Source organism: Protopterus annectens, chromosome 9.part0 (assembly GCF_019279795.1).
Source record: "Protopterus annectens isolate FY-2018-M chromosome 9.part0, PAN1.0, whole genome shotgun sequence".
NCBI lineage: Eukaryota > Metazoa > Chordata > Ceratodontiformes > Protopteridae > Protopterus > Protopterus annectens.
Window position 1 is genome coordinate 926,850,646 of NC_056743.1, and position 18,490 is coordinate 926,869,135.

An 18,490-nucleotide genomic window follows, 5' to 3' on the forward strand; every position below is an offset into this window, starting at 1 on the left:
TCAGCTGCATGCAATAAGTCCTGCAAATCTTTATTTTCTGCACATTCAGAAATCAACATAATTTTCTGTTTCAGCAATCCCATAACATGTTGTTGATACTTGAGCATATGAAACTGTCAGTTTAAGGCCCTAATTGCCAAGGTTGCAGATGTGTAAACTTTCTTTCCCCATCTATCCAGTGCCCTTGAATCTCTGTCAGAGGGGGGTAGGATTTTTTTGTTGTTGAGGCCTTAACTCCCTTTGGGCCCTGTGAAATAGTTTCAGGGTCAGCAGAAGGGTTTCTAAATAAAAATTTGTGAGAGTCAGGGACCCTGTAATATCTGTCAGGCTTGCTGGGAGCCAGAGGCAAGTAGTCAGGAGTCAAGCTTGACTCAGAAAAAACACATCATCCACAATGTCTAAAACAGGGGGTATAGCTAAAGGTCTGTGCTGAGGGAGAAGGAAATCCCTGAGCCCCCTTTTAGATTCTGAGAAATCTTGACTCTCCCAGTGAAAATGCTGCCTCACAGTATGCAAGGTTTCTCCAAATGAATAATCCTCAGGAGGTGATGCAGATGGGATAGATTCCTCTGCATCAGAATCCTCATAGGGAGGAATAGATCATTCCTGATCAGAAGAGGAATCAGAAGAAATAGAAACCTGATCTGAAGATTCATAATCAGTGTCTTGCCTAGGCCTCTTTTCAGGAGGGGGCTGGGAACCCCTGGTCAAGGTAATTAGGTCTTCAGCCATTTTGATCATCTGTTCTTTTAGGCATAGCGGCCTGTGCACATGGCTCATGCGTCGTTTTTTTTAGCTTTAGAAGTTGCTTTTGTCTTTGGTTTTGCAGCTGTCGTCAGTTTTATATAAAAATGTTGAGGCCTGAATACACCCTCAGAAGCCGGTGCCTGCTCAGTGGATCCAGACCCATCCGAAGGAGAGACATCCATGGGTACAATACTTTGAGTATCTCGTGGCGTGCCGGACTCCACATGGGTCTCGGTAGGGGCCTGCGACTCGAAAGTAGCAGGTATCAGGGGCTGCGAAAGCACCTCACTGAGTACCGGCAAACTAGCGAGTGGCTTAGGAGAAGCTTCGTCGTCGGTTTTGGACCTCAACGGTCTGTCTCTGGCCTTTTCTTTGCATTTTTTGTGTACTCCGGTAGTCGGATTGCTATCTGACGACATTTCAGTGTAGTTAAATCTGTTTCCAAAATATTTTGAGGCAAAAATATACCGACGCTTAAAGCGTTGGTTAAATCTAGCACAAAACCGACAGCCAGGCACATTGTGATCAGGGCCTAGGCAAGGAATACAGTATAAATGGAAATCCTTATGAGGTATTTGCTTCCCACAAGTAATACAATTATTAACTTTTTCTGACATCGGAATGGAGCAAGAAAAAAGTTTCCCCAACGGGGTACTTAGCTTTAGTGAGGACTTTGGTTCTGAAACTCGAACTCGAAAATTTCAGGAGTAGGCCGACCGGCACTTGCGAACTGCTTTTGCTTTGGGCACCGTGCGGCAAGAAAGACTAAACAAAATGGCGTCGGCTGCTTGTTTTATACCCCTGACGACCTGACGTCATGGAATAGGAGACAGCAACCGACGCAGGACCCAAGACTTTGGAATTCAGGCTGACTGAGGGCAACCTGCCAGCAGATTACCCAAATGTAATGACTGCAACAGTGAAACACGAAGAACATGTGCTGGAGAGGAGGACTGATAAACAAATAGACACTGTAGTAGACCATAAGGTGGGAGACAAGCATTTCAGATTTAGATCAGGTTGCAGCACAACTGATCCAATGCTTGCAGTGAGACAGATAGTCGAGTAGAAGCTAGCGATGAGGAAAGAGTCCAACTGGGCATTCCTAGACTTGGAGAAAGCATATAACAAGGTCCCAAGAAAGTTGATTTGGGCAGTCCTGCAATGGCTCAAAGTCCCAGGGACATGGTAGAATTAGTACAGGATGCACACAATGTGGGACAAAAAAATGAGGACATCAGAGCAGATGCCACACTAGATCCAATTGCAGAGAAGGTCAAAGAGAACAGATTATAGTGGCTTGTGCATTTGTGCAGGAAAAAAAAGATGATGATTTAGTGAAGAAGACTTGGGCAAGATAAGAAGAAGGTGAGAGGGATGGAAGCATCCAGAAAAGAGATAGATAGATTGTGTGAGAAACACTGAGACAATCAGGTATGAAAGTCGAAAAAGTTAGGAAAGTAGCAGTGAATCAAGTGAGAGAGACAGCTGACACAACACTCAGACCCCATGTAGGAAATGGGAAAAAGGGCTAATGATGATGATGGTAGGCAGCAGTCATCTGTAATACAAGAAAAATGCCATCACAAACGCATGTGCCTGTTACAGACAGTACTGCAATTTGTTTTATCTATGAATGCAACAACACAATGAGAAGTTCAGACATGCCAGATTTAAAATGAAGAGTATATACATGAATATTCACCTGAATTATGCAGTTGCAATATGCATTCGGGATGTGAGGCTCAAGGCCAGCAAACAGTGTTTTATTGTAGTGCTTGAAATCAAAGTCTTCGAGTCCCAGCTTTGAATATTTTATAGTGACCTAAACAAGACAATAAACATGATCTTAGAAACAGACAGAGTCACTAGCTAATACTGCTATGGTTTCTATTGCAATTTTGTATTCAGTTCTGCAGAATGTAAGTTATGTATTCCACGATCATTTATACTTCCAGGTGTTCACCATCTGACAGTTACATAAGAGCGCATTAAGGGTACGATCTAAAAGCAGGCAGGAATTTTACTTTTCTAGTTTAACAATTCTCTAGTTTATCTACAGGAGTGCAGACAAGCACAGTTGCAAATGCAAGCCATGCAATTAGGATCACAAATATAAGTCAGATATCTAGAAACCACCTCCCCTTATTCAATGCTTCTTATAGATTAAGTCACCTAAATATAATAACGTGGCAAACATGCCAACCTTCTCTCCCAAAAAGAAGGCTCTAGGTACTCAACTCTTTCAGTAGAACAACATCAAGCCCAAGCACAGCAGGAAAGCATAACACCCAACTGAAACTAAACAAATATTTGCGATCAATTCATATAAGTTAAAAGCTTGACAGAAAGATGTTGACTCAGCTTTATGCTTCCAGTGTCTTACAATCTTCCATGTTTACCATGTCATCATGATCGCACTAACGCATACGAATTCCAACCTCAAAAACTGTGTTTAGTACACTGTCTACACAGCTCATGAAACTTAGTGCTGCTTATTTGAAACTTTTCTGCTTTTACCCTCTAATTTAATGACAATATAAAACATTCCCAGACATCGGCAACAGGACGGAACCAAGCCACATGCTTATCATAGAGGTATATGTCAGTATGTCTATGACCCACTGCATACTAACAAACATGTCCTGAGCATCCAACAAGAAATGCATACAGAACCCATGCGAGACATAAAACCTAAAACCTTTTGTAGTAGTTTACTAATCAAACCATACATTGTTGTGGTTCACAAGTATGGCAGAATTTGACTTCTGAAACACACAGAACTATAATTATTTTCCAAAAACAAGAGAACCAATAAGATATCTGGTATAGCAACCAGTTTCCTAGGCAACTTTCAAGACACCTTCTTTCCTTTACTCTTGATTCCAGACAGAGACTAAGTCCTTAGCTGGATCTAACCTCAATCATTTTGTGAAAGACACAAACTATTTTTAGAAACTCAAGTTATGGCAGAAACTGGAAGAAAAGTCTAGACCAAACAATATGGAAGACACTGACGCATGGGACAACTAATCTGCCTTAATTTTGCTACACAGTTATGGATGCCATTATATAAATTTCACAATTATATCTATAAAGGAAAATTCAAAACCCTTCTTGCTGAATTCATAACACATCTACTGACATGTGGTTCCATTCTGGTGAATGACATGGATAGTATTTAGAATCTAAACTTTAGATCACATGCCTAAAAGGTTCACAATAAGTGGGACTACAAATGAAATGTATAACATTTGTTTTGTGTAAAATTTAAAATCATTTAAGATCTGACTGTAAACTGTTTTACTGCCCTCAACACTCTCGAGTCTTGTAAGTGTACTACACAAGCAAATCAAATCAAGCTTAGCAGTAACCGAATGAAAAGGAAAGGCGAGAGGGCCTATACTGAATAGGTTAATGAAAAGTGGCAAAAATTCTACTGTTGCAATACTAATGTCAAATATTTCTTTTGCATTTACGGCATACACTGGTATACAATTTACACTTATATGTGTTATTAAAAATATATTAAATATACTATAAATTATCTAACTTCAGTAACTCTTACTGTCTAAAGATAACATAATACTCTTCCAACCGGAAGGCTCTAGTTATAACTGCTCATCATCTACTTAATTTCTAAGCTAAAGACACTTGCAGTAATGTGTAAGAAGTAGGACGTTAAGTAGTCTGCCTGATCAAATCGATGTGTAAAATACTGATCACATTTATGTTGCTAATCATGCCACATCAACTTCTAATGACTTTTTTTTTTTTTTTTTTTTTTTTACAACAGCATCAATTGATTTTGCAGTCTAACAAACTGATTTTGATTTTGGCACACTGTACCCTTGTTCACAACATACCTTTCTGTATTTTTTGGGCACCATGAAAAAATGCGGCTCCTCTTCTCGCCCAATTGGAGACTCTGGAACTTGACTATTGCTGTCGAATTCAGATTCTGCATCTTTTAGCCTGTAGGGAACCTACAAGTAAGTAGTACAGTTTCAGTAAGTAACTGCCCAACTGAGCCACAGTTAATTTGCAGAGTGTTTTCTATACTGCCATGCAGATGTAGAAGTTTCAGAAATGCAAGCCCCAAAGACACAAAATGAATGTCACACATTTACCAAAATAGCAGTCCACTCATCTACAGCAGCAGACAGGACTATATGTTGTAGAAATGAGGACTACTCAGCACTTGGAATTTTTCAGTCTGTTCATTTCCTTCTCCAACTTCGATGCTGCTGCTCAGCTCCATCTATGCAATTGTTCAGCTTCCTACTGAAATGTCAGCACTCACAACTCCAAATGCCAACACACCAAAAAAAGGGCCGAAAGTGCAGAACTGGGACTACTGAACATCACTAGTCTCCTTTAAATTTGTTTTTTTGCAGGAGGACAAGTCCTCCCATACCCTTCAAACTTATACATACAAACTCTGAGATCACTATACCACAGATGAAACACAATATTCCAAGAAATGGCTATCTTGGACTTGGTATCTGAAAGGCATTTTTTTCAGCCATTTAGTCTTCATATTTCAGGACTAGCGGAAGTAGGTCCCAACATTTCAAATGGTTACCAGTTATTCTCTGTATGCCTGTTTACATATCTCGAGGATATGGTACACAGGTAAACATAGATTATGCAGTTTCTGGGATGTTATATTTCTCTGGCCTCTCTCCAGATATTGGAGCATCAGGACTACTGCCTTGGTGCCCTTTACTGATGGCAACAAACTCTTCACAAGCTCAAGATCATCCCTACCCATAACCTCCCACTGCTGCTAGTCCAGATCGAGTTAGCCTGCTATTAGTAGTACAATTATGAATCCCACAAGAAGGCAAAAAAGAAAACCCTAACAATAATTCTGGTCTCAGACCACACAAGGAGGGACAATCTGAAAAGGGAAGGCAGATGGATTCTTCCAGTGTACAGGATTCTTCCAGTGTACAAACAGAAACCGAGAAATCTAATCTTCCAATAAGTACACAACTTGCATATTTCTCAGGACCTGTCCAGACAATGGATCATCAAGACAGAATCTCCATGAGTGGCTCAAATTACCAAAACTATAAAAATGATCACTCCAAAGGAGGCCCTTGTTACGGAAATGGAATCAAGACTGTAGTATCTAGCAAAGATAGGCAACAATGACAGGTAGCTATATCTAGCAAAGATGTGCAATGAAGACAGGTAGCTATCACTGCAATCTCACCATCTGGAAAGTTCTGCAAGAAGGCTATGCACGTGGCTTAAGCCCCAGCTGAGTAAGCCTTTGGTGGAACAGCAAGCTGCTTGCCTGCTGATGGGTACTAAAAGGAAATGTAATCAGAGATCCACTTTGCCAATGTAATTTTGGTAATCTCTGACCTAGTCTGGATGGTGAAAAACTGACAAACATCTGTTCATCTTTTCTGAAAGTATTAGTAGGATCCAAGTAAAATCTCAGTTGTCTATGAACAATCCAAATACTGTAACAAATGTTCTCTTTATTAGAGCACTTAGGAAAAAACACAGGTAAATGGATATACTGCTTTAGATTGTTTTGCATAGATATGTTAAGCATAAAGGATGGTTTTGCCCTAAGTGACACTCAATCCTGATGGAAGATAATATAGGGATACTGAGATGAAGAGCATTTAATTCAGAAACTCTTCTGGCTGAGGTAATGGCCACCAAAACAGCTGTTTTCCAAGACAAAAACTTGATATCACCTGAACTTCCTGGTTCAAAAGGTGATTTCATCAGAGACTCCACCATAAAGTTCAGATCTTAAACTGGAGCAAGTTCAACCACTGGAGATGTGGAATAAAAAATACCTTTGATGAAGGCCTTACATGAACAATGTACACTAAGGAATGATTTGGAAAACCTTCATGGTAGGAAGAAATTGCAGCGAAATGCACCTTAGTTGAGGAGTGTCTCGCTCCTTTGTTATACAGCTTTATTTGAAAAATTAGTACTGATTCTAAAGATGCTGCCTTTGGTGAAATGCTTATGACACTAGCCCACACTGACAACTTTTTCCATCTTCCCTTGCAGATTCTCTGAGTTGAAGTTTTCTGAGAAGCTGTAATAAATTTGACATTAGGAGGTATCAAAGTGTTCCTGGACATTATTGGATCTGGAGAAACCCAGTAGTTAGACAAAAAGACTAAATGTCTGGATGAGGTTATCCATCCAGGTCACTTAGTAGAGCGGAGCTCTGGGGAAGAAGGGGTTTTTACTTCTGGTGAGGCCAAGGTAAAGGGAACCAAGTCTGGCAAGGTTAAAAGAGTGCTATGAGAATAAGCTGAGATTTACAACTCTTGCCCTTCTGTAATAGCCATGGTTGTAGCGGAATAGGGAGAAAGGAATACAGGAGACCTGGGGGCCAATCATGGGAGAAAGCATCACTGGGTGTCTGTCCCTATTTAAAAAACTATATTGAAAAAGTAAGGGCATTTAGTTTTGAATGGTGAAGTAAAGACAGCAGCAAGATCTCCACATTTTCTTTAAAATGCTGCGTAACATTCTGCCACTGAGAGACCATTTGTGGGGAAGCAGTATCTCTGCTTAGTTAGCTCACAATCATGTTGGAAGACCTCAGCATATCTGTTGCTATTACAAGAAATTGTGAAAATATCACCCATTCTCATACTCTCATCGCTTTCCTGCATAGTGGATAAAAAGAAGTTATGTACTCACCATAACTTTCCATGCAAGTTGTTCATCTCGCTTTCATTCTTACAGACGGGTTCGGAGCCGATCCTCGTCTCCGAGTCAGCCTACTACAAAGCTCGAGGTCTTCAGACAGCTCGAGGCCAAGTACATATCCCATGATGCACCTGGAGTTACCTCAGATCTCGTTTGCTGCTATAATAATACCATGTGTCATTCTATCACTCATTAGGAAAAAGCTATAGAAGGATTGACAACCACAAAGAATCTAGTATCTTGGTCCTCGAAAAACCCTGGTGGGGGTAAGGAAGGTGGGAAGTAGGAATGAAGGCGAGATGAACAACTCACATGGAACGTTATTGTGAGTACATAACTTCTTTATGTGAAGTTGTTCTATCTCATCGTTCATTCTTACAGATGGGTGGCTTCCCAAGCACCATCTTTCTCGGGTGGCTCACGGGAGTATGTTTTTCAGGACAGTAGACCCAAAGGAGGCCCTGTCCCTGGAGGCCTTGTCAACTTTGTAATGAGTGATAAAGGTATGAGGTCTTGACCAAGCGGCTTCTGCACAAATGTTGTCTATAGGAAGCCTAGCAGAAAAGGCAGAAGATGTGAACACTGCTCTGGTAGAATGAGCCTTAATTTTGTTTAGACAGTGTTGTTTTTCCCACTGGCAAACCTTTTCTGGAATCTGAAAGGAAACGAAAAGCTGTTCTGATTTTCTGAACTCTTTTGTTATATCCAAGTAAAATCCGACTTGTCTATGAACATCAAGTTTGTGCAGCATACATTCTAAGTTGTTGGTGTGTTTGGGAAGAATGGTGGCAAATCTATAATCTGGTTCAGATTATTTCAGTACAAACTTTGGGCAAGAATGAAGGATTTGTTCGTAGGGAGACTCTGTCAGGATGGAAAATCAAATAAGGAGGCTTTATGGACAAGGCCTGAATCTCTGACACTCTACGGGCAGAAGTGATGGCTACTAAAAAGATAGTCTTCCATGACAAATATTTCAAATCGCAGGAGGAAGGTGGTTCGAAATGTGGGAGAATAATGCATGAAAGCATAAAATTTAGATTCCAAGGGGTATAAGGGGATTTCACAGGTGGTCTGAGATGAAAAGTCCCTTTGAGAAAGGCTTTGGATAGTTTGTGTGACATTATGTTCAATCCTTCAAAGCCAAAGTGAAAATTAGAGGGTCTATATCACTTCGTCAAAATGGCAGAAGTTCGAACACCATATGTTTGAACGTCTAACCTCGAAGTGCAAAATCATCGAAGGCTTAAAACAGTGACCTTTTTCCAAGGGAAAAAAATCGTTGTTCCAAGAAACACACACACAACACAAGCACACCAAAAAAACAGCAATCCACACACATACACTTAAAATCCTACATCTAAGCCTACACTAAACTGTAAATACACTACTATCTATCCACTTACCTTAACCCAAACCCTAACCTTAACCCAAACCCTAACCTTAAGGTCCATCACTATCGCACACTCACCTGACCCATGCCCTAACCCTAACTCACCTATCCCACCCTAACCCTAAAGTCTGTCACTATCGCACACCCATCTCACCTGCGCCCTAACCCTAATTCACCTCACCCGCGCCCTAAACCTAACTTCCACACAATCGCGCACTTACCTGAACCCGACCTGTAACTTTCCACCACAATGCTTAAAACTGCAAAGCCACAGAAATGGCCCACCAAATTCTTTCCCTGGGAAAGAATTCTGTGTTCCGCGGCTTCACAATAATCAGTTTTCGAACTTCACAGTTCGAACATATGGTGCTCGAACTGCTGAAGTTTCGACAAACTGACAAGAACCCAAAATTAGAGATAGCAACAAGTTGAACTTGAACTGTTGTTGCTGCAGCTCCTTTATTGAAAAGCATAGTCAAGAACTCTAATATGGAGGCAAAAGGGGCTTGGTAGGGATCAATGTTATTTTGAGAGGCCCTTATAGAAAATCTTTTCCATTTGCTAAGATATTGCTTCCTAGTAGAGGATTTATGAGAAGGTATCAGAATCTGCTGTGTTTCATTAGAGAGGTTATGGAATTTGGCTATGTTGGGAATTGGAGCAGCCAAGCTGTCAATTTCAGGGAATGAAGAGAGAGATGAAGATCCCTCGACGAATGCGTCAGAAGATCTGGAACTGGATCCAGAATCCAAGTGTCTTCCAATTGATGAAGTCGAAGGAAAGGGAACCAAATCTGACGAGGCCAATGAGAGGCTATTAGTATGATGGTCCTTCCCAGGGCTTTTGCTTTCTGTAATATTCTGGGTACCAAGGGAATTCGTGGGAATGCATAGAGGAGACCCGGAGGCCAATCGTGTACGAGTGTGTCCCTTGGGGCTTCTCCCGGAGGGGGAATCAGGGCAAAGTAGCTTCTGCACTTCAAGTTCATGTGGTTGGCAAAAAGGTCGCAGCAAGGCTGGCCCCACCTGCGGAAAACTCTCTCTGCTATTTCGTTCTTGAGGGACCACTCATGAGGCAACAAAATTGCTCTGCTCAGTTTGTCTGCTATCATGTTGGATTTTCCCCGGGATGTGCGTTGCTAACAGAATGCATTGGGTGGATGTAGCCCACTGCCATACTCCTAGGGCCTTACAACAATGGGGGTAGGAACTGGTTCCTCCTTGTTTGTTCAAGTACCAGACCACTAACATGTTGTCCGTCTGAATCGCAATAGTTCCCAGAGGAAGAGAATTCTGGAAGTACTGCAATGCTAAAAATACCACTCTCATCTCCAGGACAGTGATATGCAGATGTGTCTCCTGTTCGGTCCATGTGCCTTGGGCTGTTTTTCCTTGAAAATGCCCCCACACCCTATCAGGGAAGCGTCCGTGGTCACTGTGGCCACTGGTGGGGGTAGAACAAAAGGACGACCTATCATTACATGAAGAGAGGCCAACCACCACGGAAGACCCTTTTTGCATGTGTTTGTGACCATTATGAGATGACACATTGGAAGCTCTTGGTAAGACCACTGAGTGAATAACAGCCATTGCAGAATTCCGCATGTGCATGCGACCCAACAGTATCGCTAATATTGCAGCTGCCACCATGCCTAACAGTTTTAGTATTTCTGATGCTGGAGTCTTGTCTTTGGATATGATATTGCAAACCTGCTGTTGGATTAGTAAGACTCTTTCTGCTGGAAGTCTCAAAGTGGTGGTGGCGGTGTCCAATTCTGCTCCGATAAAACAAGGCAGATGTTTCTGAATTTATTGTAATACCCAGATGACTGCAGAGGGAAAGAGTTGTGTCCCTGGTTTGTATAAGCTGATGCCTGGTGGTGGGAGTGAGAAGCCAATCGTCTAGGTACGGAAACACCTGGAATCCTAAACGCCTCAGGTAAGCCGTGACCACTGTCATACATTTGTTGAACACTGTGGGGGCTGTAGTGAGACTAAAGGGCAGGGTTCGAAAAGTACAGTTGTGTACCTACCATAAATGTAGATGTTCGAGTGTATTCACTGTTGCAGTCATTACACTTGGGTTATCCTGCTGGCAGGCAACCCGCAGTCGGCCTGAATTCCAAAGTCCTGGTCCAGCGTTGGTTGCTGTCACCTCTTCCCTGACGTCAGTGTGCCAGGGGTATAAAAGATGCAGCCGACACCATTTTCTTCAGTTTTTCTTGCCCAGATGTCAGGTGCCCCCAAAAGGGTAGGCTGTAAAAATTATGATTATAAAAAAGCATGCACATAACCTTCATCTACAAGCAAATACACCACATAGGTACAGATAAGTCCCAGCAAAGAAAAAGGGGGATGGTGGGAGGGTAACCTGGACTGCAACAGTGAATACACTCGAACATCTACATTTATGATAGGTACACAACTGTCTATGTTCATCGTGTTTCACTGTTGCAGTCATTACACTTGGGTTGAATCCCAAAGCTGAGGTTGGGCGGCTGGGCCTAAATAGAGTTTGGAGTGGCTATGAGGCCCTGCAGAACTGCAGTGGCAAAGCCTGCTCTGGATTTAGAGTAGAGAGGTAAATGGTAGTGCTTTGTAAAAGTGTGCACTGAAGTCCATGTTACAGCCTCCAAAATATCCTTGGTTGGTACTCCTGTGAGGATGGCTGCTGAAGAGGCTGCTGAAGTGGCTGCTGCTCTGGTAGAATGTGGCCTAATGCCCTTGGGCACTGATTTGCCATGTTATGAATAGCAGAAACGAATGCAGTGGCCTATCCATTTTGAAATAGTCTGCTTTGAAATGGCTTTTCCTTGGGAACCTGCAACATATGCCACTAAGAGTTGTTCAGTCTTTCTGAAGGCTTTAGTCTTGTCCAAGTAAAAGCGTAGCTGTCCGTGTATGTCCAAAGTATGCAGAAGTCTCTCCCCCTTGTTCTGTGGGTTTGGATAAAAGGTAGGCAAATGTATGGTTTGGTTAAGAGCCACGTTGGACACTACCTTAGGCATAAATGTGGGGTTTGCCCTTAGAGAAACCCTGTCCTGATGAAAAATAATAAAAGGTTCCACAGCCATTAGTGCCTGTAACTCTGAGACTCTTCTTGCTGAAGTTATTGCTAGGAGAAGAGCGGTTTTCCATGACAAGTATTTTATCTCTGCTGTATTGGCTGGCTCAAAAGGAGGCAGTGTGAGTTTTTCCAAGACAAAATTGAGGTCCCATGTAAGCACTGGAGCTCTCCTTGGAGGTCTTATGTTTTTGGCCCCTCTGAGAAATTGTCTTAGCAGTGGATGAGAAAAAATTGGTGGGTCCGTATTGTAATGAGCTGAAATGGCAGAGGCATGGATCTTAACTGATGAGAAGGATAGGCCTTTGTCCAGCATCTCAGTTAGGTATTGCAAAATCTGAGGAATATTTGGTTCATGCAAGTCAATTCCCTGCACTTGGTTCCAAGCACAGAATCTCTTCCATTTTTCTGCATAAGATTTTCTGGTGCTGGGCCTCCTGGCCTCCAGAATAACATCCATAACTGCTTTAGAGAGAGTTGTGTTCTGAATGATTACATTATCCGCCATGCAGCCAGATTTAGGGTTTTGAGTTGGCTGTGCAGGATCCGATTGTTCTGTTGGGTCAGCAAATGAGGTATTAGAGGCAATGTCCACGCTGGGCCTTGAGACAAGCTCTTTAGGATTGGGTACCAGTGCTGGCGTGGCCAGTCTGGGGCAATCAGTATCATTTTTGCTTCTCTTGTCTGACCTTTACCCTTGGAGAGGAGAGGCAGAGGAGGGAAGGCATATACTGTAAGGGCTTTCCAAATTAATGAAAGGGCGTCCACTTTCCATGCTTGCTTGTGATAAGTCCGAGTGCAGAATCTCTGTAGCTGGCAGTTGTGAGGGGAGGCAAATAGATCTATGTCTGGGCATCCCCATTTCCCTGTTATCATGTTGAAGATTTGTGGATCCAGTTTCCACTCGTGAGGATCCATGAGGTTTCTGCTTAGTTCGTCTGCCAAAGTATTTGTCTTTCCTGGCAGGAATTGTGCTTGCAGATGTACTTGATAAGTCAATGCTGCGTTCCACAAAGTCATGGCTTGCCTGGAGAGGGGGTAGGAATGCATGCCCCTTGCTTGTTTATGTACCACATGACTGCAGTATTGTCTGTCTTTATCAGTAGTTGTCCTGGATGAAGTAGGTCCTTGAAGGCTGTCAGGGCATTTTGTACAGCTAGCATCTCTTTTTGATTGATAAGGAGATGCATTTGGTTTGCGGGACATGTGCCCTGGGTACATTTTCCTGCCATGTGTGCCCCCCAGGCATAATCTGATGCATCTGTTGTTAGTGTCTGCCTGGCAGTGGGTAAGGTGAATGGCTGTCCCTTGTTGTGGTGACAGGCCTGTGCCCACCATTGAAATTCCTGTTGCAGGCAGGGAATGAGAGTAATTACTGTTTCCAGGCTGTGGCAATGTTGAGTCCAAACACTTTTTAGATACCATTGTAGTTTCCTCATATGCAGTCTTGCATATGGAAATAGTAGAATGCAGGATGCCATGTAGCCCAGAGCCTGCAGAATTTTCCTTGCAGACAACTGGGACTTTGTTGCCATGTCTTTGAAGTTAAGAAGTCAGATGCCTTTGTTTGTCTGGCGTGAGATAAGCCATCTGGGCAGTTGTATTTAAGCTTGCACCCAGGAATATTATCTCTTGAGAGGGCACTAGTTTTGATTTCTTTTCGTTTACTGTGCACCCTAGGCAAATTAGTAATCTTTTTACAAACGCCAGATGTTGTAGTAGAATATCTTTGTCCTTTGTTTGAATAAGGCAGTCATCCAAGTAGGGGTATATTTGAATTCCTCTTTGTCTGCAAAATGCAATTACTGGTGCAAGGCACTTTGTGAAGACCCTGGGCGCAGTAGATAAGCCAAAGGGCAGTGCAGAGAATTGGTAGTGCATTGAGCCAGCTATGAATCTGAGGTATCTTCTGCAAGTTTGTCTGACTGGGACATGCAGGTATGCCTCTTTGAGGTCCAAAGTTACAAGCCAAGCCTTCTTGTCCAGCATGGGCAGAAGCTGCTGCAGAGTCAACATTTTGAATTTTGGGACATCCAGAAAAGTATTTAGTATAGACAGATCCAAAACTGGTCTCCAGGCTTTGTCCTTTCTTGGTACTAAGAAAAGTCTTGAGTAAAATCCTTGTCCCTGCTCTTGTTGTGGCACTGGCTGAATAGCCCCCATGTCCATGAGAGATGAAACTTGTTTTTGTGCCTCTTGCCATTGATTGCGTGGCAGGTCTGGCATACCTTTTGCCTTTGGAAGGGTGTGAAAGTGGAACCTGTAGCCCCGAGAGACTATATTTAAGACCCATTTGTCCTGGGTGATCTTGTGCCAGTTTTGTGAAAAAAGTGCTAGCTTTCCCCCTAAGGGTGCTGCCAAAAAATAAGTGCTTGGCATTGGCAGAAGGAAGTCACTGGGACTGTTTTCTAGAAGGCTGTGATTTGTCTTCTCCGCTTTTGGAGGTAAAGCACCCCATTGTTTGGGCCTGTATGAGCCCTGAGGCTGTTGCCTGCCTCTAGGGCGTCTGAATCTGCCTCTTTGTGGTCTGTCTGACACTGGAAAGGACCAGTTCTTATTGGGCCTGTTCCTGCTAAATCTGGGTGGCTGTACCTGTAAGAAATCCTTTACTGTCTGCATAGATTTTGCCTTATCCTCCATTTTCTTTAACACCTCCTCTGCCTTAACACCAAACAAAGTATCATGCTGTAATGGAGCATCCAATAATTTTGCTTTAACATGATCAGGCAGATTCTGTTCCTTTAACCAAGCATGCCTTCTAATAACAGAACCTGTAACAGCGGCCCTGCACGAGGCCTCCAGTGAATCATAGCCACATTGCAAAGTATGTTTTCCCACTTGTTCAGCTGCATGCAATAAATCCTGCAAATCTTTGTTCTCAGTACATTCAAAATTTGTCAACATTTTTTGTTTTAACAAAGACATTAAATATTGCTGATATTTGAGCATATGAAACTGACAATTTAAAGCCCTTACAGCCAAGGTAGCAGAAGTGTAAACTTTTTTCCCCCATCTGTCCAAAGCCCTAGAATCTCTGTCTGAGGCGACAGGGTTTTTGGCAGAAGCAGCCTTAACCCCTTTGGGACCCTGTGAGAAACTTTCGGGGTCAGCAGCAGGGTTTTTGTAAAGAAATTTATGGGTGTCTGGGACCCTGTAGTATCTGTCTGACTTGACAGGGGCAGGAGGTAAAGAGTCTGGAGACAGGCCGGACTCTGAGAAAACATCATCTACTATGTCAAGAAAGTACAGTTTTGTACCTACCATAAATGTAGATGTCCGATAGGAATGCATCTGCAGTCCTTACAAATGGGTTGTCCTGTCGTCAGGCAGCCCTTCGGTCGGCCGGATTCCAAAGACTGGGTCTGGCTTCGGCTGGTGTCGCACTTCACCCGACGTCATAGCTGCAGTTCTTCGGGTATAAAGGCATCAGCCGACACCATCTTCCACAGTGTTTCTTGCCCCAGATGCCAGGTGCCCTCTTGGATGGCTAAATTTGGATAAATGCCAATGTTTCCAAATAGTAGAGAGCAAACACATAAAATAAGCATGTATGTACATATATACAAACAAATACACCATAATAGATCCCCCCCAAGCTAGCTAAAAGATGGCAAATACCCTAGGAGTACCACAGAGGGGAAGGTGGGTGGGTAATCCTGACTGCAGATGCATTCCTATCGGACATCTACATTTATGGTAGGTACAAAACTGTACTATGTCCTTCAAGGATGCATCTGCAGTCCTTACAAATGGGTAGAATACCATAGCCAAACTAGGGGAGGAGGAAAAAAGAGAGATTATGGTGTAGTCAGGATCCCTTGCAAAACAGCAGTGGCAAAACCTGCTCGGGATCTAGAGTATAAAGGTAAATTATAATGCTTGGCAAATGTATGCACGGAGGTCCAAGTAGCAGCCTCTATAATGTCCTTGGTAGCCACTCCTCGTAAGAAAGCTGTGGTAGTGGCTGTAGCCCTTGTGGAGTGAGGCCTGATGTTCTCTGGAGTTTTCTTTCCATGGTAGGAGTAACAAAATCTAATGCAATTTCCTATCCACTTGGAGATTGTCTGTTTTGAAATTGGTCTTCCTTCCTTTCCTGTTGCATATGCTACCAGAAGCTGGTCGGTTTTTCTATTGCACTTGGTCCTGTCCAGGTAGTAGCGTAATTGTCTATGTACATCCAAGGTATGCAACAGTCTTTCTCCCCTGTTCTGTGGGTTGGGGAAGAATGTAGGTAGGTGGATAGCCTGATTTAAAGACACTCTGGATACCACCTTAGGCATAAATGTAGGATTTGTTCTCATGGACACTCTATCTTGATGGAAGATCAGGAAGGGTTGGACTGCCATTAATGCCTGTAGTTCAGAAACCCTTCTTGCTGAGGTGATTGCCAGCAGGAAAGCAGTCTTCCAGGATAAGTATTGTAATTCTGCTGTTGCTGCTCGTTCGAAGGGGAAGTGTCAATTTTTCTAGCACAAAGTTCAAGTCCCATGCTGGCAATGGTGGTTTCCTAGGAGGTTTTACATTTTAATTCCTCTCAGAAAATGCCTGAGCAGAGGATGTGAGAAGACAGGAGGATCCAAGCTGTATTCTGCTGAAATAGCTGATGCATGTATCTTGATGGAAGAATAGGACAGGCCTGTATGGAAGAGCTCTGCCAAGTACTCCAGGATGTTGGCTATGTTTACCAGTGAAACATCTTCTCCCTTTGCAGTACTCCAAATGAGATATCTTTTCCATTTTGCTGCATAATTCTTTCTTGTTGAAGGTCTGCGAGCCTCAAGGATAATGTCTTTAACCCTTTGGGATAAATTTGGGTTAATTGATCTTATGTAATGTTCCAGGCCGTCAGCTGCAGAGTTTTCAGGTTTGGATGCAGGATGTTGTAGTTGCTCTGCGTTAACAGTAATGGGGTCAGGGGTAGTGTCCATATTTGTTCCCGAGACATGCTCCTCAGTAATGGGTACCAATGTTGCCAGTCTGGAGCTATCAGAATGATCCTTGGCCATTCCTCTTTGATCTTCAATAGCACCTTGTGCATCAAAGGAAGTGGTGGTAATGCATATGCTGTCAGGTTTTTCCAACTGAAAGATAGGGAGTCCACCTTCCAAGCAAGTGGGTGGTACGTCCTTGTGCAGAATTTCTTTAGCTGGTGATTGAGTGGGGATGCAAATAAGTCTATTTGTGGTAGTCCCCATTTTCTTGTGATGGCTTTGAAGATGTCCGGATGCAGCATCCATTCGTGGGCATCCGTGGTAGTTCTGCTTAGTATGTCTGCTAGAATGTTTTCTTTTCCCGGTACAAAAATTGCTTGTAACTGAATGTTGTAGCTCAGAGCCACATTCCATAGGTCCAGTGCCAGCCGGCATAGCGGGTATGAATGTGTGCCTCCCTGTTTGTTGATGTACCACATAACTGTGGTGTTGTCTGTCCTTATCATCAACTGACCTTCTCGGAGAAATGGTCTGAATGACTGGATTGCCAATTTTACTGCCAGCATTTCCTTTAGATTTATGTGCAGGTGCAGCTGGTCTTGAGTCCATAAGCCTTGTATGCACTTGTCCAGCATGTGGGCCCCCCAACCGAGGTCTGAGGCGTCTGTCGTGATGGTTTGGCTTGGTTGAGTGTTGCAGAAAGGCAATCCTGTGTTTGATTGGCAGGTCTGAGCCCACCATAGGAACTCTTGCTTCAGGCATGGGATCATTGGAATTTTGGTTTCTAGGCTGTGCTTGTGTTGAGACCACAAATTCTTTAGGTACCACTGTAGTTTTCTCATATGCAATCTGGCATGAGGGACCAGAATTATGCAGGATGCCATGAAGCCCAGGGCTTGCAGTACTTTTCTTGCTGTTAGATGGTTCTGCTTTGTTAATGTCAAGAAGTAGAGAGGTAGTTGCTCCTGCTTTTCTACAGTTAGGAATGCCATTTGTTTTGATGTGTCCAGCTCTGCACCCAGAAAAGTTATTCTTTGGGATGGAATCAGTCTTGACTTTTTTATATTGACTGTATATCCCAGGGCTTGTAGTAGGTAAATGACTCTTTGTAAGTCTTCTGTTAGCTTGTTTTTGTTGTCCGCTTGTATCAGGCAGTCGTCCAGGTAGGGGTAAATTTGGATTCCCTGAAGTCTGCAATGAGCAATTACTGATGCCAGGCATTTCGTGAACACTCTGGGCGCAGTAGATAAGCCAAAGGGCAATGCTGAGAATTGATAATGCTCTGATCCTGCAAGAAATCTGAGGTATCTTCTGCAATTTGGTCGTATGGGGACGTGCAGGTATGCCTCCTTGAGATCTAGAGTTACCAGCCAAGACTCCTTGCCCAACATGGGAAGAAGCTGCTGTAGGGTCAGCATTTTGAATTTTGGAACAATGAGGAATGTGTTTAAAGCGGACAGGTCGAGAATAGGCCTCCATTTGCTCTCTTTTCTTGGTACCAGGAATAGTCTGGAGTAAAATCCCTTTCATTGTTCCATAGATGGTACCTTTTCCACGGCTCTCATTCTTAATAATTGAGATATTTGCTTTAGAGCTTCTGCCTTTTGAGTAGGAGGTAGGTTTGGCATTCCTCTCTTTCCTGGTAGAGTATGGA

General features: G+C 43.0%; 1 protein-coding gene across 1 annotated transcript in view; it reads right to left on the reverse strand.

The window, feature by feature from the left end:
• The window catches only part of PAN2 (poly(A) specific ribonuclease subunit PAN2), a 1,212,755-nt gene that overhangs the window by 730,136 nt on the left and 464,129 nt on the right, over positions 1-18,490 (reverse strand). The window contains exons 9-10 of the mRNA XM_044083667.1: positions 4,614-4,733; positions 2,453-2,572 (exon numbers count right to left, since the gene is read on the reverse strand). Coding sequence (XP_043939602.1) covers positions 2,453-2,572; positions 4,614-4,733 — 240 coding nt within the window. The remainder of the gene's footprint in view (positions 1-2,452; positions 2,573-4,613; positions 4,734-18,490) is intronic.